Source organism: Anas acuta, chromosome 2, assembly GCF_963932015.1.
Source record: "Anas acuta chromosome 2, bAnaAcu1.1, whole genome shotgun sequence".
Lineage (NCBI taxonomy): Eukaryota > Metazoa > Chordata > Aves > Anseriformes > Anatidae > Anas > Anas acuta.
In genome coordinates, this window is record NC_088980.1 from 41,413,770 (window position 1) to 41,441,647 (window position 27,878).

At 33.2% G+C, this 27,878-nt stretch overlaps 1 protein-coding gene across 1 annotated transcript in view; it reads right to left on the bottom strand.

The window, feature by feature from the left end:
* NEK10 (NIMA related kinase 10) overlaps positions 1 to 27,878 on the bottom strand; it is a 101,869-nt gene that overhangs the window by 61,404 nt on the left and 12,587 nt on the right. The window contains exons 11-23 of the mRNA XM_068674428.1: positions 27,201 to 27,287; positions 25,612 to 25,836; positions 25,003 to 25,142; positions 23,183 to 23,244; positions 21,014 to 21,091; positions 18,726 to 18,790; positions 17,053 to 17,155; positions 16,813 to 16,941; positions 16,086 to 16,223; positions 15,354 to 15,399; positions 14,513 to 14,634; positions 14,212 to 14,314; positions 5,809 to 5,884 (exon numbers count right to left, since the gene is read on the bottom strand). Coding sequence (XP_068530529.1) covers positions 5,809 to 5,884; positions 14,212 to 14,314; positions 14,513 to 14,634; positions 15,354 to 15,399; positions 16,086 to 16,223; positions 16,813 to 16,941; positions 17,053 to 17,155; positions 18,726 to 18,790; positions 21,014 to 21,091; positions 23,183 to 23,244; positions 25,003 to 25,142; positions 25,612 to 25,836; positions 27,201 to 27,287 — 1,374 coding nt within the window. The remainder of the gene's footprint in view (positions 1 to 5,808; positions 5,885 to 14,211; positions 14,315 to 14,512; positions 14,635 to 15,353; positions 15,400 to 16,085; positions 16,224 to 16,812; positions 16,942 to 17,052; positions 17,156 to 18,725; positions 18,791 to 21,013; positions 21,092 to 23,182; positions 23,245 to 25,002; positions 25,143 to 25,611; positions 25,837 to 27,200; positions 27,288 to 27,878) is intronic.

A 27,878-nucleotide genomic window follows, 5' to 3' on the forward strand; every position in this document is an offset into this window, starting at 1 on the left:
CCAAAGGTATTATAAATTAAAAGTCTTAAGCCGCTGAGACAAAAGACATAATAATTAATATATATTAAAATAATTGTTATACAAGTTCTACATAAAGAATTATTTCCAAGAAACATGTTTACAATCTGTTGTCTTGGTAGACTATTTTTTCTTTCAGACAGCAGTTTAAATTCATCATGGAGTTTACAAAGTCATTACATATTACATTCTTTTATTTATTTTTTTTTTCCAATTTTCCAATTCTGTATTCTCTCCAATGTAGTATTAAATTATGTTTTGTGGTAGGGACTTCTATCATCTCCATTGGAATGTTATTCCAGAAATCACTACAAAGATCTTCATGCTTTTTCTTTTTTTTTTTTTTTTCTTTTCTTACTTCTTTCACATCTCCAGTTTTACTCCCATGTATAAAGAGGGATAATGAGTAATTTTAAACCGAAGGAGAGTCAATTTAGATTAGATATCAGGAAGAATTCTTTACTATGAGCAGGGTAAGATACTGGAACAGGCTGCCTAGAGTTGTGGATGCCCCATTCCTAGAAGTGTTCAAGGCCAGGCTGAATGGGGCTTTGGGTAACCTGGTCTAGTGGGAGGTGTCCCTGCCTATTGCAGGAGTGTTGGAAAGAGGTCATCTTTAAGGTCCTTCCAACCCAAACCATTCTATGATTCCATAATGCTGTGTGAGACTGGATGTGGTGTCGAATATATTTCAAATGTGAGGTGACAGCTGCTATTTAGCCAAACTTGTTACTTAATACAAATTATATAAAATTAAGACATTTAAGTGTCTTTCTATAAGTCAGTCACTGTCAACTACTTTTAATGTTCTTCCTTGAAGTTCATACATGTACAGTTTCTCTTTTTAGCAGTGGTATCCTCATAATGAAACAATGTTTTATGCAGAGTTGTGCTGTAGTATACAGAGACAGTATTACCTGCCCATCCTCAGCTATACTATGCATGAGGGTTCCCACTCAAATCGCACTGGACTTTTTGCTGACACATTTTATTATAAACCTATGTCTAAACTAAAACTGCAACATCACAATTACATTTCATAGCTATATTTAATTTTCAGAGTGAATTAATCAACTTTCAGAAGACCCTCTTATAAAAATGCGGTATTAATATACTGAAAGGATTATTCAACTTCCGTCTCTTTTCTAATCAAACCAGGAAATCTTCTCCAGGAGCCAGATGTTCTGTGAAACTTAGGTAACATAACACAGTATACAGACTGTTTACTCCAAATTAAGATCCAGGAATCCTCCTTCACAGCTAAAAGGATGATGGACAAAAATACAATATTACAATTACCAGGAAATACAATGATGTTTCAGAAATATCATGTTAAAACTCCTACTAGTGTAGAACATTCTTACCTAGTTTTTAATGACGCCTGAAAGGTCTGCTCTTCTTCATGTTTTCCCAACAGCTTTTCAAAATCTGTCAAGTCCTCAGGGAATTATGATGGGAATCTATATTGCACCCCAACCTTAAAATTTACAGCTTTTCCTAGAGTTTTTCTAAAATATCTGTACACATATACAAATGCAGAAGCAGTTGTAATCATGACTCAACTAACTTTTACTTACATCTCTTGGTCTATTTTTGTTGTACCCCCTTCATAAACTGAAGATCCTTTTTGTGAAACAAATAAATGGTGGGAATACATGAAAGGAAACATTGTACTCTATATGCATTTACAGTTTGCACTCTCTTCTGGGAAGGCTTTCAAGACAGCTTGATAATAAAGACTCTGTCACCACTAACTTCTAGCAGATTGTTTCTGGTGACTTATGAGCTGGAACAACATTTCAGAATTCATTATCAATTCCCTAAAGCAGTTCATTTCCTCAATTTTTAATGTATTAAGTGTAAACAAATCCATTTAATATATTTTGTATTCTAAATGTACGCATTGCTGGATTTTTTAATTCAAGGACATAACCAATTAAGAGGAATTTAATTAGTATGACAGTAGAATAAAAATAGCATGAAGTAGAATTTTAAAACATTACAATTACAAAGCATAATTGTATAATCCCCTCTCTAAACATAAAACAGTGTCTGGTGTTATTTAGAAAGACTCAGTTTTTGTCAAATTGCATTAGCAAATGGATGCAGGACTTTCTTTTACAAGTCAACACCAAATACAGTCAATGTTTGGTACACACAGAGATATGCTTTTATCTAAACCACTTTGCATAATGCTGTAGAGCCAAGTCTCAATAAGTATCAGACACTGCTTATTTTGACGTTTATTGTTTTGTTTCTGTACTGCTCCAAGAAGGGCAGCCTGCATTTCAAACTACCCAGAACTATTTTCCCGTCAATTTAGAAGAAAGCAATTTCTGTGACTCTAAAATGACAATGCTGCCTCATAGCTCTTTCTCTCCACCCTTTCCTTTTTTTCAGAAGGAACATTAATTCTTGTTTTTTCAGGAATATGCTGTTCTTGTTAGATGTGAATTCCCAATATTTTGATTATTTTATAGCCCTCCACCTCTATTTAAATCATTCAAAAATAAAAATAAACTAGTCCAAGCACTGAGTAAGCCTATATTCTCTGACTTTTACTTCATTGCCTGTGTTGAAAAAATTCAGTCAGTTCATTCTATGTGAACAGGTTTCTATATCAAAAAATCTGTGTCATTCAGAGTACTAGCCATGTACCTTGAATGCAGAAACCCGTGCATTCAGTTGTTTGCAAAACCTTTTTAACATTCTTAAATGATTATGGCATTGGAAAGACTTTAGTGGTTTACCTGTCACTTTAAATATTACTCATGTATACATTTTAAATACAAAGACATCAGTATCCTATCCACGTTCTGTCTTCTGACTGCATACAGGCAAGAATCACTGCTTCCATGATTTCGCCTGTGGAATAGAACTGACAGCAAATGCCCCAAAAGATCACTTACTGAGAGGCTGCAATGTATCAGTGAAATGTTATCTTCATGACTACTTCTAAGTAAGTGGTCAAAGAGGTAGAAAAAGAACTGCCAAAATCCTAGCTCTGATGCACTCTTCCATGTGTGAAAACAGGGTATGAGAATAATAATAAACGTGGTATAAGCAAACATTTATATATATATATATATATATATATATATATATATATTTAAATCTACAACAGATTTCCAGAGCTACTCTCATATAATAATTACCTATGATCATAGAATATATATAATAATATACATTACATATTGTTATATATATATATATTATAAATTATAATATAATAATTACCTAAATATGAAGAGACCCAACAACATCAGCTAGATTTGGTACAGAATTGAACATGAGAAAAAGAAAATCAATGTTGACGGGACAGGAAAATAGACCCTGAGGACCTTTGGTATATGGTTGGTATGGTTTGGTATGGTATAACGTGACACTTCCTAATACTGCTCTAACTTGCAGACCCACAACATGTTTAAAAGAACACATTAACTTCCCATAGACAACTTTTCTGCACAGTTGTAAGTGAACAAAAATCAATTTTTATTATCAATTTTATTATTTATTTATAGCTCATCTCTAGAAAAAGATGATATGGAATTAATTATACCAAAACCTTGCTAAACTAAACTATCCAAACTATCAGCAATGACTTGTCCTATGCTTCAGGAGAATTTGGGGAAGCAATTAAGGCAGCATTGCAATTGTCTTTTACTCACTAAGCAGCAGCATATGCATTAGTCTTTAAAGTACGGACTTGAACATTCAACACATTACAAGAGCTAACTCTTGAAGCCATTTTAGATTTAGTGACTAAGGGATTAAATGTCAATCACTACCATTCTGGCAGTAGGACATCACAAGCACAAGTTTCAAAAGCGACAATATGAATTATATTCACCCGGTGAAAGTCTGAGTTCTTGACCCACACTTGTGATTTGGAAGAACCACTGGTAGTTCACTGGAACTTTTAACAATTTATTACAAGCAAATGGGCCAGGAATTCAGGTAGGTACATGGCCATCATATGTGGTCACCACAGCAGAAAAAAAGATTGAAGACAACTGGCATCAGAAAAGGCTCATAAACGTCTGAGAAAGATACTGGCAGTGCCACAGCCACAGTGGTGATATTAGGTGAAATTTAAAATGAAACCACTTCAATTTTTTTTTTTTTAATTATTATTTTTTATTTGTATTTTTTTTTAGGATATAATGTTGTGTCAGGTTTTTCTCCTGATTGGCAGGTATTTTGTAAATGAAAACTTCTGACAAAAACAGAAATGCTATTAAAGACAGCATGTTAGCATGTTGTGCAACATTCTTGGCTTATGTATCTCTCATTTGCTGTATTTTTTGTTTGGTTTGGTTTGGTTGTTTGTTTTTAAATTCCCTAGGCCAAATAAACTTCACTTTATTTACAGGAGCTGTAAAAAAAATGTAATGGGAATTCACAGTAATGCAATAAGAGCAACATAAAGTCCGTAGATGAAGAAAGCCAAATTCTGATTTTAGAAAGTTGAGCACTGATCAGAAGCAACAGAGTTGCTCTGAAGAGAAGGAACAGCAAGGGGCTGTATATAAAAAAGGTGTTACAAAGAAGCTGGGACAAGCCTGTGCAGGAACAAGGAATATTTGGTCTGCAGTTCTCCAGCTGAGATTATAAATACATTCTCCAGTTCTCCAGTTGCATTATAAATACATAATAAAACAAGAGAGGGCAGGCAAAGCTTAACCAATAATTTTGCACAGGAAGAGAGATCCAGAACTCTGATACTGATTTGCAATTCCTGAATTAATTTCTGATGTTAGAATTTCAATCAACAGAAATTCTGAACGTAAATGACAGGCCCAGAACACATCAACTGCTATTAGGTGAATTAGTATTCAGGCTTAGTGCTTTCCACTGTTTACATATTTACCTAGATTACATTTTCTTGCTTTTGTTTGCAATACAGTGACCTCAGTGATATGGCATGCTGTAATCATGCTACACAAAAATAAACTCCGTCCTGCCCACAATCAAATGCGTTTGAGACAACCTGACATGCAGATAAGTGCTGTAAATTACATATGCTATAGACATACTGAGGTGAACCTTTGGGACAGGAAATGTCATCTATTCCGTGTTCTTGAGAGAACAAAACACAAGGCAGTAGTAATCTAGGAAGTTAGGTAGCTATATTGGTAATGTAAATTTAACACAGTATGGTTGCTTACTTTTGCTTGCTCACAAATGGGATGACAAAGGAAACTACAGCTCATTCTGCATATTGATTGTATTGTCTGAGGTAATATCGTGTAGTCATTTCTGCATTTACTAAACGTAAATTACAAACAGTATGTGTTATGCTTTCCCAACTTTGAAATTTTGAAACTATGAATAATATTTTTTATTAAAACCAAATGCCTACTGATCCAAAACAACTACACTAGTAAAAACTTCAAGTACTTTTCAGAAGGTAAGTTGTGTACATGTACAATGTAACCGAACACCAACACCACAGTTACCTTAAGAGCCACTAAAATTAACTCGTATTGTTTATATACATCCTTTTATTCCTTGGAAATGCATTTCTTCGTTCTTAAGAGTATGGGTAGATGAATAAGTTATTACAGAACTGCAGATATTTCATTTTTCCACCAACTTAGCCCACAGTACCAATACCAATATGCAAGAAAGGGCAACTGAAAAATAGGCTGGGAAGTAGCTAGGACAGAGTGCCTTTGAGTGAGTAACTTGCACCTTGTACCTTACTCCATTGCACCTTGCATATCTGCTCTAAAAAAACTACCGTGAAGATGGAAATCATTTCACTATGATGTATGCAGTAGTACTTACCAGGAGTACAGAATGGTTCCCACTACTGATGCGAGTTTGCTGTTTTCTTGCTTCTGTTTTGCAAGACCAAAATCAGCTTTAAGAGAAAAAAAAAAAAAAAAGTTTCACACATCAATGACCACCCTTTCTGCATGATGATTGGTGTGATTGGTGCTGTTTAGTTCACAACAACTGAAAAGCTGAGGGATGGTGAAGGGGAGGTTGTTGGTTTGGATTTTTTTTCCTCCTTTTATCTTTTACATTTAAAGTTACAGTATAGTACTGTCTTCCTACCTCCACATAAAACACATAAATTAATAACTTATGTTTAAATCAGTTCTACTACATTAGAAATATTATAAATAAATACATTTCCAATACTTTCAATACAAACTACAAGATCAATTACAGGTTTCTATTAGTATATTTGAATGACAAGTACATGACAATGGTAAGTACCATCTAATAATTTGTTATACAACACCCAAATTAATTGAAAAATAATGTAATGACAGTTGCAATTATTTGGTTTTCCTTCAAGTTATAATAATCAGATGGGAAGGACGGACTTTTAATTCAGAATTAAATTCAGAAATTTAATTTCAAAGTACAAGGGGTCTACTAATATAAAAAGTTCAGATTCAAAAAGATTGCATTAGTTAAGATATAATGAAAAATCTTAGCATTAACATATGGGAAAAGCTATAGATTTAGATGATCATGCAGTTATGTTAATATAAGTATATTCTGTCTAATTATCAGGTGTTCTTTTACAAATTTGTCACATAATCTTTACCATACTTTAACCTAAGTTTCATGAAAGCAGCTTAAGTTCATTTTTTTTTTTAATTCAATAATATATTGAATTTCAATACTATACTGCTGTCTCAGTGCAACAATGCAGGTAAAATACGTTGCACTTTACTAAATCCAGGCACAGACAGCAAGGGAAAATCATTGCACTTGTAAAAGTTTTATAATTAATTCTTCATTGGAATTCTACTTTAGAATTGGTAAGATTTGCAAAGTAAATTATATTGCTTAAAATATTTTAAGGTTCCTGTTCTACATGGACCCAGAATACTCTTAAGATAAGTATGACAGAGGCCATTACATTCCCATTTCAATTGTTTTTACAGTGAGATTGTTAACAGTTCAGTTCAAAATATTACTACTCAGCAAAAAAGCTGCAGAGCAGATGAAACACAGGTAAGAAAAAATATTTTCTGTTTGCTCTTGCTCAGTGTAAGCTTCAAGGGTATGAAGAGAGGTAGGTTACTTATTTAAAAATGGCCTTTGACAAGAACGCCAAATCTAAGTACCCAGGCCACAGAGCCTTTTTCTTTGAACAAAATATTCAATGAAGGACTAGCTCTGTAGTGCTTGAAAAATATAAGTAGAAAGAATACTGAATTAACAGGATAAGTAAGAGTTCTCTCTTTAGCCCTCAAGCTTGATACAACTCAAGGATTTCACTCCAGAGAGTATTAACCCCAATAGAACCAGGGATTTTTGCAATGTTGGTACTTCCCTGAATTAATTTGAGTGAATCATAATAACTTCCCTTCTTTGGAGTCCTTCACATAAATTCCATGAAAAAAAATATTATGTATTTTGGGCCAATAAAACAAACAAACAAACAAACAAAAAATAGTTTATAGTACAGGTGAAGGAAAACCAAAATGCTAGTGGATGACATCTTTCTATGAGGAAGTCATCTTGAAGTTTTAATACCACAAGTAGAAAGATCCATCTACCTGCTCAAAGAAGACAAGCTTCTATTTCTGCAAAATAATGGCTGTTTTATCTGCATATAATATTTTAGAAAAAATATAATTTTTCTGTTTTAAACAATACTTTAAATGTTTCAGGTTCATGTGAATTACATACATTGTAATTTATATTACTAACCTAATACATGACAGTTTGTAAACTACAGGGAATGGTAGGTACACTAATCTAGCCATAACATTTTATAAAATATTCTTTTTTTTTAAATAATAGCTTTTGGTGCTTTGTGTACTGGGCAACCTGAATTGATGTGATTTCTTTACAGCTAATTTCTCTAATGGTTGGAAGCCTGGCATTCTTCATTGAAAATTTAGATTATTTTTAATTCTGTTCAAAGACAATAAAAAACTAACAGGCTTTCACCATTAGATGGATTTTTATAAATTAAGATTAGACATGTAATTTCACCAGCAATTCAATAGCAATAGATTCATTTCTCTCTGAAGTATTATTGCATTTAACTAATGTTTACACTCTGTTTTTTTCCTCTATTAACGTGTGTATCGGGAGTCAAGAAAATTAAATGTGATTTTAATTTAAAAAGAAAAAAAAAAAGAAATTAGTCCAACAACCACACAAGATAGTCCTCAAATGGGAAGAAATATTAACACAAAATGATGCAATCATAATAATTTTTTAGATTCTGAAAAACCTTTCTTCACTTGCTGACATCGTGTTTAGGGTAGCAAAGTGATAATTAAGTCTTTGAAGTAAGATTGTTTCAGAAAACATTAACATGCTTGGGAAGAAGATATGAAGGGAGATGGAACCATGAAAAAATTAGTAGAGCGACTTGACTAGTATCTTAACCTCTTACTGGGTGTCTCTTGAACTTTCACAATACCCAAATAACAAACTTTCTAAATATTAGCAAACTTTTTAAAGGAGCATATTAGGTACCTATATTTTTGTTGTCGTTGTTGTTGACAGAATTAGTTGTTTTCATTTGCTATTTTATTTCCCAAGATTTCACCTATCCAACTGATCTTCAACAGTATACAAACTGAATTTCTCCAGATGCTACTTCTTAACAACAGCAATCTCTATTTGCATGTTTGTTGCCTTAACTTATATTTGAACCATATTTGAAAATACAATGTTTTTTCTTAAAAACAAATATGCATTCAAAGATGAAAAGCAAGGGAAAAAAAAAAAAAAAAGAGGATGAATGGACAATAAAATTACATATGAACTTCAGACCTATTCAGGTCAAATTTTCACTGTCCCCATTGAACACATTCATCTTTTACCCCTAAAGGCTCAGGCTGAGACAGATTAGCTTTGTTACTCATCAGCTGATTTGCAGCTGTAATCAAGAAAGCTTTTTTGCAACTCACAGAGTAGTATTAAGTATTTGATGTTTTCAAATGATGCAGCAATACCATTGCTAATAATTTTTCCTCTGTTTTGACATAAAATATAGAATAAGCATTTCTAGAAATTTAGAAAGACAAATAAGTCTTTTCTACTGCTATACTTAAGCATTCTTTTATTACTAGTCATAGTAACAAGTTTTCCAAGCTCAATATCCTAAAATATATTTATTTTTTATCTCAATTTACTTTCTTCAAAAGCCTGAGCAAGTGTCAGACTGCTGATATTAATAATGGAAAATCAGTATTTCTTAACTAAAATTCAGAAGTGATGATTATATATATGGGTATTCCAGTCCTATAAATTTTTAATTATCAAGACCAGTGCTTGATAACATGTATAGTACCATGAATTACAACAGGACTAGTCATACTGGTATATCTTACGCTTGATAGGAATTATTGGCATAAGTAGAACCAATTAATAGCCAAGTAAACCTGCTACACATTTAAGTTACTGTGTTACAGTGATTTGGAACATAAAGACAGAATTTTAATTTTATTTTCCATAAAAGCATATCCTAAAATCAAGATAATCTGCAATTTAATCAACAGTAGTACGTAATTATTCTAGTCTTTCCCATCAATAGAATGGGAACAGAATTAATTTCTCGTCATTCCCAAATATATGTTTCTAAGTATTCTATTTTTTACCTTTCCATGTGGTAATACATGGAAATGAGACAATGTCTCATAAAGTCAGCCTACTACCTGTCAGTGTTGTGAAACCTGTAACTTCTGCACTAAGAACATTAGCATTGCTCCCCATCTAGAAATGAGATCTGTGGAGAGAGATGTGATTGTGCTATTAAGCCACCAATATCATCGAAAATGTTTGATTTACAGTGTGAACATAAATCAAACATAATCACATGTTTAATTTGAAAATTCCACTGAGCTTATTATGGAAGCTTTGAAAATGAAGTACTACAAGCATTTCCTTGAATCTTGGTATGAAGGGTAGCAAATGAGCTATAAAATCTACAAAAAAAATTAGCTTTGTTCTAAGGGAATTCAAAAAGTAGTGACTGACACACAACATAAGCTAGTATCACTTCACCTCATGGCCACTGCTTTTCTGGGTATGGCACAGAATCACAAGGTCTTCTACAAAGTGTACTAAACAACAGAATATTCTGAATTACAAAATTAACAGGTAGCTTTCTTCCAGCATCTGGCAACCATTTGAACTTTTCAAGTCTCAACTGCTTCACTGTTTTGACACATCCTGGTTGCCTGCTACAACTAGAAGTATGTCAAATGGATGATGTGGCTCAAAACTAGTAGTCTGCTGCTATATGACAATCCTAGGTTTAATACAATTCCATACAGATTTTTTCTGCTGCTGTTGTATTGTGTGTACTAAACAGAAAACAGAGCACACCACACAAAAGAGCATAGAGAATCCTTCACTAATCTTGATATTGGATCTGAAAGGTGTTAAAGTGATTCCACGCAGTCCTTTTGGACCATCAAGATCCAAAATTTGCCGAAATCAGATGGCACTGAGGAAAAGTGTAGTCTTCTGTTTTGTCCTACAGACAAGAAACAAACAAAACTAGGAAGCTCTAGAGAGAAATACGCTGTGCTAGGAACAAAATACTGCTGCAGTAAAATATAGCTGCAATAAAAACAGATATTTTAAATTCAGAAAACTGTAACTTTTCAACATTTTATATGGAAAGCTGAGCTAATTAAATTGAGAGCCACAGTTAATATGGGTTCAGTCTCTAAAACCTTATGCAAAGCCTATTCAAAACAGCTTAACAGCTTTTGTTTAGGTTGTGCCTGATATTCTACTATACATGGTTTGCATATTCATTTTTGTTTGTTTTTGTTTTTCTATCAGAAATTATAAATCAGACATTCAATCTGACTAGAGTTGTACAATTTTTCATACAATATCATTCTACCAGTTTAGAATGAGCTGTTTTATGAAATTACAGGTTAGAATAATTTAATATTTATATTTTTGTCATATTTGTAGATCAACCAATTATGATTAAATGCTAAAACAACATATAAGGGATGATAGTTCTGGCCCCTCTTACTATCAAATATATGTCAGAGATGAAACGGAACAAATGAGTAGAATGGGCAATTGCAGAGACTGTGTAACAACAGCATTCTCTACCTTCAGAAACAGAAATCTTGTACCACCACTAATCTGGCTAGGATCAGATTGAAAATGAAAATCAGATGAAAATTAAAAGATTTAAAAGAGCCTGAAAAAAGATTGTGATAATGCAGATTTAATTGATGTGTAAAAGACGTCATCAGAAATGCAACGTTACTTAATCTTCAGATTAAAATGAAGCACTTCACTGGGCTTTCTTTTCACAACTTTCATTTGTATTTTCCAAAAGCTTAAAAATAAAAATGAGAAAATAAAAATAAATAAACCTGGATAAGGATAGTGTCTGATCAATCACATTCAAAATTTAAGAGAAAGAAAATATAGTGTAGTTATACAAATTAAAAAATTATTCCTACAATTAGCCTCAGACACTCTTTTTGCAGTAAAATCTACTGCACAGATATTCAAAGATCATATCTCAAAAAGGTTCCTCATAGCTTAATCTTACATTGCACCAGACCAGTTGCAGAGTTCTCTGCTTGCATGAGTTCTAGTGTTCAACTACCTTTCAACATAGGTCCCTGCCTACCAAGTTCTGCCCTCTTATATTTCTTTTTTTCCACAATTTCTTTGTGCTTTTGAGACATTCAAGCATAATTCTTTGGCAGTTGTTTGTTTTTGTTTGTTTGTTTGTTTGTTTTATGTGTGTGTGTAACAGCAAGATAAGAATGTCTACCACACTATGCACTACTCCTCTTTTCAAGCAACATAAACTCAGTATCTGTGTAAGAGGCCTTCATAGGATTTAGAACGAGTGGCTCAGTTCTCACATACAGGGCAGAGGGGGGAGGAGAAATTTATCTGTGCGTCCCTGAACTTTTTAAAGCAGTTTACAGCTGGGACTGCTGCAGAGCCATGCACAGTATGGAATGAAAATCTCTGTCTATAGAAGCACTTTGTGCTGTTTTATTGCTTACTTACTTTTTTTTTTTTTTTTTCCTGTTTTTTAACACATTTGGTTGTTGTTTTCTTAAAACAAAATCCTCTGTGAATGTCTAAAACTAAGCCAAAGCTACTGTTCCATTAAAAAAAAAAAAAATGAAAAATTTTAGTTACAGAGGGATAAGATATTGTCAGCTTTGAGGGTTTCACAGCAAAAGATTAACAAGTGTTATTATTTCCAGAAGGACTGAGTGAGGAAGAGGAAAAAAAATGTGCATCACTGTAAGATACAGAAGCTTCTTTTATGAAGCAAAATTATTTGGAGCATCAGAGGCTATATCTTAAATACATAGTCATGCAACACTGGTTCACAGGTATTTCTCTAGTAAGATTAATTTAAGTTTTAAATGGTTTTAGGACTTGATATACTACAAAAAGTGAAACTCTGGCTCTATATGATGACTGTGCAGGACTACAGATCTGAGCAAAATATTCAGGCTCAGAGATATAAAAATAAGAGAAGACCCTCTTATTTTTAAAAACTGACATTAAATCTTCAAAGATAGACTTAAGATTTCTCAATATATGAGCATATGCTTTCATCTTTTTCTCACATTTTTTACTTTCATCTAAAACCATGAGAAATTGTTAAATAGATTATTAAAAAAAAGTCCCAAAATACTGTGAGACATAATTATCGAGCCTATAAATGGTCCACTCTTTGTCATGCATGGACTTTATGTGTTAGGTACAACACAGCATGCACCAATACGGTGCATATTTATTATCACTGGAAAGAAAGGAAATCCATCTTTCTTTCATTATGTCTGTAAAGCAAGAAGTCTCTGTAAAATTCAGAAATAATAGATAAAAGAATTTCATCTCCCTCTGAAAATTCAATATACACTGGTAACTAAAGTACTAAATAAAGTGTTTGTTTAAATATTGCAATCATTTTGAACCAATCACTATAGAATGGTCAAAGCAAGTTTAATGTTTATGTTTGTTTGTTTGTTTTTCCGTTTTCCTCAACACCTGTAAATCTTGATAGAATTATTATGCATTTCAAAGGTAATTTTTGGCATATTTAAAAATGTAATTATGCTTTTATATAGGTCTAGATTGGACCAGAACAGAGACAAAGGTGTTGAATCAAGACAAGAGTGCCCCTCAGTGGCAGCATGTTGGTATGAAATACAACTATGATATTTTACTTTAAAATAACATTCTGATTATTTATTTTCATCATTTAGGGACAAATGTTCCGTTAAACCTACTCCTTTCATAATTGTGTTACTATTAAGAATCAGAAGGTTTTAACACATACAGTTTAATCATGAATGAATTTAAGTAGGCATGTTGTCAGGTATAAATACTATAGAAAGACAGATGCTAAATAAATTTGCCTATTGTAGCTGAGTTTTCTGTGGTTGGGTGTGTGCTTATGTCTACAGTTTCCCTTTATATTTAAAGAAGAGAGATTGTTTTTTTGCACCACAACTTCTCATAACACTAATTTTTATTTGGTTCTGTGTCATAAGCAGTAAGATAGCATGCAGCAGCTCTTTGAGGATATTAAAAATTACAGTATCTGCATTGCTGGTAAGCATTGCTGTATATTCCAAGTTATATTAATTAATTCAAAGGGTAAAAATTTACCATACTTCAAAGCACTATTCACATATCTACAGTTTTCAAACCCTATCCTGAAACCTCCCTGGGCTCCTTCTTTCACACTGTATAGATTAAAGAAACACATAAAGAATATTTACTACTACAGGCTCAGAGATATAGCACCTCACTGCAGCTGATCACAGAACAGCTGACAGGTACTAAACAGTTGCATGGTGGAACTCGAATAGAAAAAATGTTCATGTTACTTTGCATGTTCATTAGCACTGGCTATATAATCTGTTTCTCTCAATATTCTTTCTGATTTTAATAAAAGGCCTTGAAGCATAACTACAGTTTAATTTTTTTAGGGCTAAATCATCTCCTCTGTCATATTTGACATAACAGCTGCAAAAAACATAGTCATGGCTGATGATACGTGGCAGCAATGATCACAAAATCTGCAGTAGCAATTATTTTACACAACAGTATAATAAATACAATAATTTACTAGCTTCCAAGTATGGTGCCCAACGCCTCAGTATCTGAAACCTTCTGTGAGTTTCAGTAAAGAAATTCTACTTGCTTTCATCATGGGAAATTCTCTTCAAGTAAAGAAGTTTTACTTACTAACTGTAACTTTGTCTTTATCCCCCAGCATGACATTGTTTGGAGTGAGATCTCGATGAACAATCCTTTTCTCTTTATGCAGATAACGAAGAGCTAGGCAAAGCTTAAAAACAAACAGAAAGTGCCTTACATTAGATTCTTAATTGCAATCTAAGTAAAGGCACATAAAATTATGCTCATATCTGGTATTAGTGCTTGATATAATAAGCATTACTTTGCTTTTTATTAGCGTAACAAACATAAATGGTGGTAATAACTACATGCAGAAAAGTATTGATGAAAAAAAAATGTACAGCCTTACTTGGATAAATATATGCCATATTCTTTCTTCTGTAAACCGTTGTTGCTTTTCCTTCAAAGAGTTAAAATGTTCTCCCAATGGCACCCCATCTATGAGCTCCATGACTATGTACAACTTGTCATCTACAAAAAAGTAAATTCGGTAATAATAAATACATGTATACAGAAGGCATTTGAAAATTGAGTATTTGACGTTAAAATACATTTTTAAGGTTTTGTTGTGTGGTTTTTGTTTGTTTGGTTTTTTTTGGGGGGGGAGGGAGTTGTTTGGTTGGTTTTGTTTTTTACAGACAAATACATTTTATTATTTCTACTCCTTGTTTTACAATTTTTCCTCTATATCCATTTATACCACAGCAACTATAGGGAATTCACTGCCTGCTAATCACTCAGTAGGAAGAAGGTAGCTAACTCTTAAAAAAAAAAAAAATATATATATATATATATATATATATATATATATATATATATATATATATAAAAAAAAAAAAAGACAATATGGCTAAGCAGTTTGTATCACTCATTCTACTGTATCTTTTATCCCTACTTAATATTCCATCTGCAAATTTGGGCTCCTTAGCTCTCTATGGAATGAAAATGATACTCTCTACATGTTTAGACTACATGTAGTTTTACTGATAGATAAACACATTTTAAATAATATTTCTCATCTTTTTTTCAATCTAAAAGTAATATAAGCCTGTCTGAACCACAGCCGTTCTTGAAGAAAATGTTACCATTTACTTTTCAAATTTGACACACTCCAAGTTGTAAGTACTTCTATTATATATTTCTATTTCTTCATTATGTATAATACTGTAATTCTCTACTTTTATACTTACTTTCCAAGAAGGTTCTGTAATAGCGAACCACATTTGGATGATAAAGCTACAATGAGGGAAAAAAAAATAGATCTTTAGAATACTTAGACTGATGGCACAGTATTTATGTTTACACAATGGAAGGAATAATTCCACAAGGATTCCACAAACTTTCTTATGAACTCCACTGCAATGCTATCCCCAACACTTTGTTGCAAAGAAAACATCAAAGTGTTGCAGATTACCAGAGAAAACAGATTTAAAGAAAATAAGAAAAAAGAAAAAAAAAAAAAAAAAAAAAAAAAAAAAAGCATGATTCATACCCCTCTCTCCTGTTAATAACTGGAACTGAATAAATGAAGTTTGAAGACAGACAATTACACCTACATCAAAGTATTGACTTTCATAGTTTAAGAACACTAATGATTGGTCTGTTCTGTTGTATTATTGTTAATGTACAATTACAAAAACAACCATCTTCTCAACATATTTTAAATCCAAGAATTCATTTACAGAATTCCTGAGAAAAGTTCATATGCTACCAACAAGAAAAAATAACAAGCGTTTGCACTGCTGCTAACCCTGCAGCAAGAACTTTTGCAGTTTTGACAACATCCAGCTGAAAGGGACAAATACTGTACTGATTAGATAGAAGCAGTAACAGCAGGTGGAAGCCCTGCTACAAGAGAACTCACAATTATTAATTCTAACAGCAGAATGCCCATACATGAAACTGGAGTCCATGAGGCCTACCTGCTCTTTGATGATAGTTAATTCAGAGACAATGTTCTTTACACTGCTGTCTCTGGCTTTTTTGTCTTTTCCAAATGCTGGATTGTGTAAATTGACTTCTTTCATTGCCAGAAGATTTTGACCATTATGTTTTCTAACCTATAAAAAAGTTAAAATCCCCGTAAAAATAGTATAGGATGGGAACAGAAAGGACATTATTATGGCTACCATATTAGTTAACTGAGTCCAAATACACCTTACAAAAGTTAGTCATAGCTTTTTTTCTGTGTATGATATGACATGTATACATATTGATGCGATTAGCCAAAATAACTGCCTCACAATGAAGGTTACCATTAAACTGGTGAACTTGGCATTGTGTTTGAAGGAACATTAACAGCGCACAATGTTCCTTTCCAAAGAAAATATACTTGAACTTCTGTGGCTTTACACAGATTTGTTAGCAATATACAGATATGCTGTTTGTGGGAAGGAATTAATAAAAAGTAAAACTATTCAACCAAAGAAATATACTAGTCAATCTTACAAGAGATGACAAAACAAAAGCACAGTAAATGCTAAAAGGAGAAATGTACACTTGTTAGCAAGAAGCCCAGATAATGGTACCTTCTGGTAGCTTCATTCCCTTAATGAAATCCAAAGGAAGTTAGTGCCTAAAACTGGTATTAAACCTTCTTTGTTACGGTTGCTCTCAAGCCTGTAAACTAATATCAAAAAAGAAGTTTACCTTATATACACTTCCAAAAGCTCCACTGCCAAGGTGCTCTAAAATTGCATAATTGCCTATATGTCTTGCAGGCGCTTTATTCTGATTGATGCTCTCAATGCTTTCAGCAATTTGCTTCAATTCATCCTCCTGATTATAAATTAAGTGACAAATAAGTAAATACAAAATATTTCATGCCTTTCTTGTGCTAAGAATGTGCAAAGAATACAGCTTCTTAAAACTATGAAGCTTTATACTTACCTTTAATAAATTCAGCTTTGATACCAGCTCTTCATAAGCACTAATATCACGCACATAATGTCCAATATCAATGAAGATTTCAAACAAGTCAGTCGGAAAAAGTCTGCAAAGGTTTAACATTTTGATGTATTTAGAAAGTATTCACAATAGATTGTGATCTACAGAAATTCAGTGTTTATTATTAATTCTTACTTTAGAACTTTCTAAATAATACACTTATTCTTGACTAACGTATTGTTCTAACTCATTACATATATAGGCACCAAAAGACTTTTCAAAAGTTAGACTTGAGTCTCCATGTGTCAGGTATTAATATAAATGCCAGTTCTCCAAAGTGTAAGCCTCTTTAAAGTCAATGTACTTCCTGAATTTCCAGTCTTTTTCATACTTTTTCTTATAGTATATTACATTATGCTTGTAGTCACCTTATCTGAGTTTCTTCTTGTAATGCATTAAGTGGTAGGATTAACATTTGTCTGCATTTAAAGAATCACAACACTCATCTCAAAATTTTTATCCCAGGAAGTCTAGCCTAAAAGATGGAAGGGACTGAGAACAGCAGAAAGGCCACATTTAAGCTAACAGATACAATATGATATTTGATTAGTGACATGCTTAACTGGAGGTCAGTTTCTTTTTAAAGTTCTGACAAAAATGAAAATATGGAAAACTAAGATGTTAAAAAAAAAAAAAAAGACAGCAAAGAAGGCCAGATTTATCACTTTCAATGCTTGACACCAGCCAGCAATATTCATTAGAAACTGGGGCCCTTCTCCAGTACAAAATCCACCTTTTTAAAAGTAAAAATGAGATAAAATTTAGATTTAGAATTTTAGGAATTTATGATACAGAATAAAGTCATATAGAAATACTACTATCAGGCAGACCTTAAAGGCAATATGATTACTATCCTAATAAATTAAACTATCCCACAAATTAAACAGTTAAGTTTTACACAGCCTTTGTAGTCTACCTGAAGAAACTGTCACCACCAGTAAAAATGGGTAATTGATGAAAGGCCTTTTCCCCTTACTGGCCCAAACCTTTTTGTAATGCTCCTAAGTAAGCTGGCTTGATGCAAAATTATTCACAAGTGAAGGAACAGATGACTGAGCAGAGGAAAAAAGTAGTTTTCCCAGTTACTTGCTACTACTCAGGGCTGTAACTTGTATCTGATAATCTTCAGATATACGTACAGTTTATCTCCAACAGTATAAAACTGTCTAGAACAGATTTTAAACAATCATTCATGGAGAAGGAAGAAGTTCCTACTGAGCTAGGTTCTCTGGCAAGCATAACAACAGAAGTCTCTACTGAATATCTAGACCTTGTAGGCTGGCACTGATGCAATGCAGGAAAGTCTATATGTGGCTACAGACAGAATCATAGAATCACAGAATATCCTGAGTTGGAAGGGACCCTTAAGGATCATCAAGTCCAACTCTTGACACCGCACAGGTCTACCCAAAAGTTCAGACCATGTGACTAAGTGCACAGTCCAATCTCTTCTTAAATTCAGACAGGCTTGGTGCAGTGACCACATGTCAGAAGTTGTCTGTTACTTATTAGTTATGCTGAAAATAAAAACATTTAAAAACAACATCTTTCTGGTTGGAATGACAACTTCTGAAAGCTATCCTAATGGAGTTTCAGAAAACATTTTGTTAACATACCTTTTAAAGATATGTCGATTTCTTTCCATACTGAAGAGAAATCTCAAGGCTCTGAAAGCATAACACTACAGTAGAAAAAATAGTAAAATTAATGACAAATCTAAACACAAATGGAAAAAACAATGGTAAACATCAAGGTTGCCCAACATGTCAGTAAGCTCTGAACTTATATGACTAGGTAGATTACATTATTAACCTGATAATGAAGGGAGTAAAAATGTATTTTTAGGCACTTCCTGTACTAGGTAGGACTATATAAGAAAAAGGGAGGAAGGGAAGGAAAGAGGGAGGGAGGAAAAGTAGATAACTATAGCTATAGTACACACAGAAAAGCATGTAAGTCATCATCTTTTCATCTGCAGATAGTTCAAGACTTGAGAGTTGCTTTCTTCTCCAATGGTAAACAAATTAAAAAAAAAAAGTAAATGTAATCAATGTTTTTGAAATGATATAGTAGAATCAGCATTTGACATTTTTTTCTGAAAAATGCACTATAGAGCACCAGAAGTTCTAACATGGGACAAAAAAAAAAAAAAATGCTAGAGAATGTTCATTTTTTTATTTTTTTTTTCTATAAAGTACATTTACACTACAGAAATCTTTACATACCACAGTTTCTACATAATCTCTACTCAACAAAGTTTATTTGTAAAACATCCACTGATAGGTAGTTAATATGGCTGACCAAACAAAGATGGCTATGAAGTAAACCAAAGGGAAATAAGGTATTGATATCTGAAACAGTGCAAATAAGTAAATGCTTCTAACAATTTAGAATTACTCTATTGTATCAGTGACTAAAATGCTACTACAGTTCATTGTGTTAATCCCTGTTTTAATGATGGTAACCGTGTCTTAGTGATAACTGCAGAACTAATCTGTATGTTAAGAACACATTTTCCAATATTTTGAAAATGCATTAAATTAAGAAAATAACAGCAAAATATTACTTGAAGGGAAATTTTGCAGAAAATAAACAGATAGTTAATGCTACTAAGAAGCCGTCTCTTTTACAGGACAATGTTTCTTTTCAGTCCAAACTCCCTATCACACGAGAAGAATTGTGGGTTGCTATGTCTAATATTCCACTAAGAATCATTCTCAGAACTTAGCTGCACAAAATAACCCAAACCAGCTGAGCCATAAATGTTACCTTGAAAGGTTTTTATTTTAGAGACTGTACATAGATTTCATTTTAGAAAGTCCACCAGTGAAGGGATACCATGAAACTACATTAATAATAAGTGGGCATTTAAAATGGCAGTAGTATTTGTCTTTCTTCCATTAGTATTCTGAGATTAAATATTAATATTTGTGATATGCCTCAGCTAAGGCATGCTGATTTTTATACATGGTACTTATGCAGAATCAATGATTGATACTACAGGAACAACTGACGTGATAGAATGAAATCACTAAGGTAACAAGTAGAAATAAGCTGAAAATGTAATCATTGAAAGCACAGAAAATGGAGAAAAATGCCTATGAAATTCATAAAGGGTATTCCAATAGCTACAACTGTAATGCATAGCAGTAGCAATATGATAAAGGCCTTATAGATAGCAATTCAGCTGTGGTAAGGATCTCATACTTGTCCACAGAAGAGAAGCACCAGTTGTGTCACAAACATCCCTGAACCACAGACCACTACTTTATTAATGCTTAGAAAGACACCCATTTCACAAAGGCTGGAAAAGAGCCATCAGATAATTAATAACTGCTGATAAATTTCAGCCTGATTTATTTTATTTATATTTGTAAACATTTATAAATAATGATATAAAATATAATTATTAAAATAATTAATTTTATTTAACACCCACCATAAGATGCTCCAGAAATAAACAGATATTAGTACGACAACAAGCTTTCATCAAGTTTCAGTGAGAGCAATGAATAAAAAAAGATCTGGTGTTGGGCAGCCTGAAGTAGTTCTATCACTGGAAAAATAGTCATTTTCCTTTACACTACATGAGGTGCAAGAAACAAGGTAGATCAGAACAGAGCACCTTAAATTGAATCAGCAGTTCAGCTTTTACTTCTTGGGCCATTTGTTACTCCTCTTTTTGTTTGGTTGGTTGTTTATTATTATTATTATTATTATTATTATTATTATTATTATTATTATTATTATTATTATTATTATTATTATTATTATTTGTTTGTTTTGTTTGATTTTTTTTTCCTTCCTCAAGTAAGATATTTACTTTAAAATAAATTTTAAAACCATGAAAATTCTCAAGAACTGCTTTGGACTTTCAATATGCAATTATAATAAAGGCAGTTACCTGCAATAAATTAGTTTTTTCAGCATTCCTTTCTTTGTTTGGTAAAATAAGCTTTGCTATTGTATATATCCCATTTGCCTGGAACAGAGAAAGGTCAACATTAATCGCATTCCTTTGCACAGAAACCACAAATAAAAACATTGCTACTTCAGATAAATCAGAATCTAATACAAATTTCCAAGTTCTCAACCTCCTGAATTATAAACTGAAATAACTTAAATGTACATAATGAAATCATCTTTACATTCAAACAGATAGTACAAGGTGAGCTTGCAATAAATATCATAAACTAGAGAGACACCAGAAGTGGTAGCCTGAGTCTGTGCCTTTGGTGGGATTTTGTGAAACCCATACTGTGTTTCAGTTTCCACTTCCCTGTAACCATGTTTGTGTCCTCCACCAACATATAATGTCCGTCACATTGGTTTGAGAGATGGGCACTAGTGGATTTAGTTGCAGTACAGCTCCCAGTTACCTCATAAGCTCCCTACCGGGGACTACTCTTCTCTCTAGCAGACTTGAAGGGAATTTGTGTCAGCTCTGCAGATGCTCTGCTGCAGTTCCTGACACATTTTCTTCAACTGTTCATGAAGGCTGGATTTAACCTAAAATTTTAGCCAGTGGTATAAAGACATTGAGTCATAAACACGTTCTGGCCTGCAGGCTGCTACCAAGGCTTCCAAGTTCAGACAAAGACAAAGGATGGACAGAAAGAGGGCAGCTACAGCAGAAGCAAACGGTTCTGAACAGCCTGAACCAGATATCCTTTGCTACTGATATAAACCTTTAGAGGGTATTTAGCTTTACTTTCTATACAAGTTTCAGCACATAACTAAAAGTGCTGCAACTCTTCTCCATCTATTTTTAAATTAAGTTTCTTCGTCTTGTTCACCATACAACCCTAAATTACAATAGCACAGAGAAAGAAGTAGGATTGAAAATGAAAGAGACTGCTGTAGTGTAGAAATCTGTTAAAATGAACACACTTGAAGCTTTGTCCTGATTTGAAAGGGGGACATTGGCTGATATTTTGACAGAGGGAGACATCATTGCCTTTAAACAGAATGAGTGGGGGAAGAAGCTAAACTTGAAACACCTTATTTCCAGCTTGTACATTGTCCCATCAATTTTCAGCAATTTTAACTGACACCACAGTTATCATGCACTACTGGAGCAACACTGAAAAAAACTACTCTATTTAAAATCAACCTTTTGTTTCCTAAGTCCCCCAGGTGTTGCACTGTTTTCAAAATATATCTAACTTAATACATGATGTTTTACTTTGATGAAATCAGACTCAGCATTAAACATATGAAGTTACATTGTTCAGGTATAAAGACAAATTTTGTTTACCTTGAATTTCAGTGCTTAAGATACATAGAAAAAAAAATAGACTTCCATTCTTTTCTGCCTGAACAACAGTTTTTGAAATGTATACAAATGTCTTTACCTAAATACCTTCTTTATCATAATTAAGATAACTCTGTTTTCTCAATTCCTTTTAAGAATAAATTTGGCTGGGTTTTAAAATAAAACGAGAGCTTTGATCACTGACAACATATAGGGTATAAAAGTTGGATATGGATTTTAGCTGATATTATTGTCCTAAACATTGATGTCTTTGGCTATTCATGCAATACATAGCAGGGATTTTTAAGAACAGTTTTCAAATCCATAAGTCCCAACTGGAATATTACATTTTAAAATGTAGTTTAGAAACACACCCCTGGGGATGGAATGCCAGGAAGCCATCTCAGAAATATCAGACTCTGAGGAAAAGGGAAATTGTTTGTGAAACAACAACACAACAACCTTAAGCTGCACAGTTTGAAACTAAGAATTTGTTTTTCTTAGTTAATTCCATGATGACACTTACTACTATTCTGTTATGCCAGCAAAAGCATGGCAAGAGATGCCAAACAAAATATACACTAAGTAAAGCTGTTTATTATCCCAAACAGCTAGATACATACATTGATATCTTTGTCCTTATTTGTTTGTAAATGTATAAAGATGCTGTTATATAAAATGTATATGAAAGTTATATAAAGGCATATTGTCCAATCCCTTTAAATTGCATTTGGCTTGTTAATTGGTAGTGACCAGTAAGAACAAATAAGTAAAATTATAAACCACAATGCCTTACTTAACTTAATAAAGTCTTCCTACCTGTACTACTTGGTAAGCGTTTGTATCATTGAGCACCAGTTCAGTAATTGCAGCACAACAAGCTAGAACAAAAATTCAGATATAACATTTAGGGCCAAATTCATAAAGAAATTCAGATGGCATGGTGAATTAACCTTGCCTAAGGGCCAAATGCACACCCCACCACTCATTCACTCCCCTTCTTCAACAGGTGGGGAAAAATAGGATAGAAAAGCTCATGGGTGAAGATAAAGAACTGGAAATAGCTCACCATTTATCATTACAGGCAAAATAGACTTAACTTACAGAAAAAAATAATTTAACTTATTGCCAATTAGAATAGAGTAGGATAGTGAGAAACAAAGATTAAAAATTAAAACACCTTACCTCCCCCCCCCCCCACCTCCTCCTTTTTTTTCCCCAAAAGCATCTTCATTCCTTTATTCCCAGCTCATCTACCCCATGCCCCAGCAGTGGGGGGGATGTTGGAGGGTGGCAGATGAGCGTTGCAGTCAGTAGCTAACAGTTCCTCTCTGCTGCTCCTTCCTCTTCATACTTTTCCTCTGCTCTAGCATGGGTCCTCTCCACAGGATGCAGTGTGAATACCTGCTCCACCATGGAGCTTCCAATGGTCTGCAGGGGAATCTCTGCTCCAGTGCCTAGAGTACCTCTTCTTCCTCCTTTTATGACCTTGCTGTTCACACTGCTGTTTCTCCTTTTTCCTCTCCTCCTCTGCTCACTCAGCATTTTTGCCCTTTCTTTAACACATTTTCACAGGCACACCACCAACTTTGCTGATGGGTTCAACTTTGGCCAACGATGAGTCTGCTGTGGAGCCCCCTGGAAACAGCTATGTCCAGCACAGGCTGACTCCTACCTCCCAGAGGCCACCCTTGCAGGCGTCCCACTACCAAAACCTTGAAACCTACAACCAGTACGCAAGAGATAAAAATATAGATAGGTACACCCATCATAACTAGAAGTCTTCTGTAAATTCAGTGCTTATGTACAACTGTTTTACCTAGGGGTCCTTAAAGAAAGAAGAAGTAACCCAAATATATGCTCCTTTCAGGTAGTGCTTTTGGTAAGGCACTACAGTCTTTATGGATGTGAGAACTGCTAATGCAATTCATTTCACATTACTAGCTCCTCAAAGGTAACAGTGATAAAGCATTCAAAAGGTCCCTTCCAACACAAACCATTCTATGATTCTATGATTATGCTACATCTTTCAGGAATATTCTTCTCATGTAATCCTAGTAAGGATAGTTTCCACAGTCCTTCTGTAATCACTAGAAAAACGTGATCCTTCAGAAGACATTTCAGAGCGGAGACTTGATGTGATATTTGATATTAAAAAATCTCCTCTGAAAGGGACTCTCTCCAGAGCTACTGAATGATCCTCACCTGACTGTATTCATCTAAAGACAATCTTAGAAATATCACTCTGAAAGATTTCCACTATAATGGATTTATGACTGATCTATCATAGTAAGTTTGAACAGAGGGAACAATGTGATCAAATAAAACTAATCTCAAGCTAAAAATAAAATCTTTAAAAATTGAGACATTTATACAGGTGGAAGAAATATATGATTCCCATGTATATAATATTTTATCCTTTGTTTCTTTCTAAAAAAAAAAAAAAGTGTGCTTTTGAACATATGTACTGGTATTGCACATTTAGAAATTAACACAGCTTGACTTTGTGCTACCCCTCCAGGTGGGAGTATACACACTAGCAGGTAAAAATGTTTATAATTTCAATTTTGAAATATTTTGAATCCCTTTTTACAGGTGTAAGTGAACACATGACTGAGGATTACACCTTGTGAACAAACCTGCTTGAAGGGAGAAAGTATTTTCTTGTATCTCATCAGAACTCAAATCCTCTGACAAATGAAGATGTTGGATTCTGCCTGCTGCATTTGCACTAGATAAACTTCCGACTGAAGAGCGATCAGAAACAAGATTTCTTTCCCTGAAAGAATTAAACTGCAATATAAAAATGGCTTAACACATCTTTGCTAGCCGTTTCTGAAGTTCTGAAAACTTTTTTTCACTACATTAATAACGTTAATTGTTAATACAATTTGAAAAAACAAAGAAGCCTTTAAACAAAAAATCCCTTTAATGCATTCATTATTTACATTCACCATTTTAGTTCAATAAATAGGTGTCTAATTATAAGGAAATTAAGTAAACACTAATAACATTTATAATCTATTCATACCAATATATACACTGAAAATATGAAAAACTATAAGAGAACAATGCATAGTTGAAAAAAATACTGCTTATTCATTATGTTTTAAATAGTGTTTTAATTTTTATAGACATCATACACAGCTGAACAAAACAAAGATTCTATTTGATAAAATGGAGTTTAGTAACATAAAATATGAAACAGTCTCACATAAGTGACAGGATGCTCAGGAAAGAAAACCTACCCCTGCAGTATATGAAGGAGGTGCTTGATTCCACCCCAAACACGGATTTCCGCACTAGTCTCAGGGTCTTCACAAACCTGAACCAGAATCCAAACTACACTCCATAGAAGCTTAATATGATCAGAATGGAGTAAACTGAGCAAAACTGGAATTCCTTCATACATTTTTACTTGTTCTTTGACCTGTGACTCCGCACATAGGAGACGTAACAACTCTGCTGTTAGCCTGAAAAAATCAGTAAGAGATTTAAACAATACTGTCATCATTAATTTTTATTGCCTATTAGAAAAAAAATATATACATGTATACAGATATAGATATAATTTCATCCTTTGCAAAGGATGAAATTACATTTACTATTGAATATGACTAAGTTTTCCACTAAAAAGACGGACAAGCATACACAGCCAGCATGGAGGTGGCCAGGTGGACTACAGTCATTCAGCCATTCATATTACCACCTTCTTGCTAATGGCATTACTACTACAAGTAGCACTGCATGTGTGAAGTGTGTGTACAAGTATAAGTCCATCTGTTAAAACAGAATAGCTCCACAAACAATCCAGATTCTTCTCCAGTATGTTTTGAATATTATGTTTACAAAAGGATTGGATGTATTACTAAAAAAAATCATACAAGATTTTCATTAACTTCGGTGTAATTAAGATGTAATTAAGATGGACTTTTCAGTGAAACTGTGGTTAGCAATTTTCACTTCCACTTGAGACCAGAAAGCTGCATGTATGTCTCATGAAACATAGGAAAATCCCTAACTGAATTTAAAGTTATTCATAACTAGCATTCATCTTCATCAGCTTCCTGCCTATATTCAAATTCCAGTTTTTATAACACCCCTTTGGTTTATATATAACCTAAATAATTTCAAATGCAGAAAGTAAGTAGCATATTTTCACATTTTCATTTTATTTATCTCTAATAATATGGAGAATAATTTGCATACTAGAAGCACAACTTTTTTTTTTTTTTTACTTTTTTTTTTTTTTTTTTTTTAAGTCTTCAGAATTATAAATGTGGATAGTTTATGTGAAATATCAACTTTGAAGGCTATTTGTTTCTTACTGAAGTGCAGATATACTACGTTCAACTAGCAGGCTTAGATGAGCTGAAAGTGGATGTTTAAAGATCTGTACAATTTTGTGATTAGAGGGATTTGTGGTTCTATCTAGCCTCTGGTATAAACTACAGCAGCTATATGTTCTTCAGTGTTTTACTATTTTATATTCAATATCGAAGGAACTGCCTGAGTTCAATATACTTGCCATCTAACCATTCAGGTTTGACAGCAGCAAAGATACATCAAGAAAATCTTCTGCTGTCACTTTTTGATAACATCACAATTGATTTGCACTGCACTGTTGGCTATCAGCAGAGAGAGAAGAGACAGCCTATAACAGAACTACTAGAAGAGATTTCCCTATATCAATATCTGACAGAAAATGCATAGGTTTCAGAAATTTACCCCGAGAATCTTAAAGTGGCACTCTATCAAATTCATCTAAATAAACATGACTCTAAATGAAAAAGTCAAAAAATATTTTAACATAATTAATCTACGAGCAAAATCTCACCTTTTAGAAAGCAAATCGTATTCATGCAATATCACCAGCAAGTTCTCAACAATGGTGAGCTCACTTATCTTCTCCCTACATTCTGGACTACAAATTGATTATTTCTGGCATTTTTATGAAATTAAATCATATCAAAAAACACATTGCTCTTTAGCCCCATTCCTTATACCCTATTTTGACTAATATTTTTTTCCTCAAACCTTATCTAATAACGACATCACAGATATTTAAAGACACAAAGATATGTTGGCTCAAGACTAACAGTGTAACAATTTTCAATTTTCTCAGTACAAAAAAAGTGAATGTGGACACCTGAATGCACAAAAGTAAAGTTGAAAATAATTTGTTTCATACTAGAAATTAATAAAATTAGGTGTACCTTTAGAATAAAATATAATTTATGCAAATGTTTGTAATATGCTCCATATACTGTCTTACCAAGTCAAAATGTGAAACATTTAATTCTGTGAAGAAATTTAAATGGAAGTTGCAAATGTATGCGTAAGATTCAAATTCAAATTCATACTGATAATTAAAAAAAAAAAAAAAGGAATAAAAGAAATTTGGAAAAAGAGAACATCCAGAGAAAGGTTAGTAAGTAACTTTTTATTGATTTTAACAAATTGTATTTTAATTTTCAGTTTTAAAATTTTCCTTATACTTTTTCATTTTAAAGAT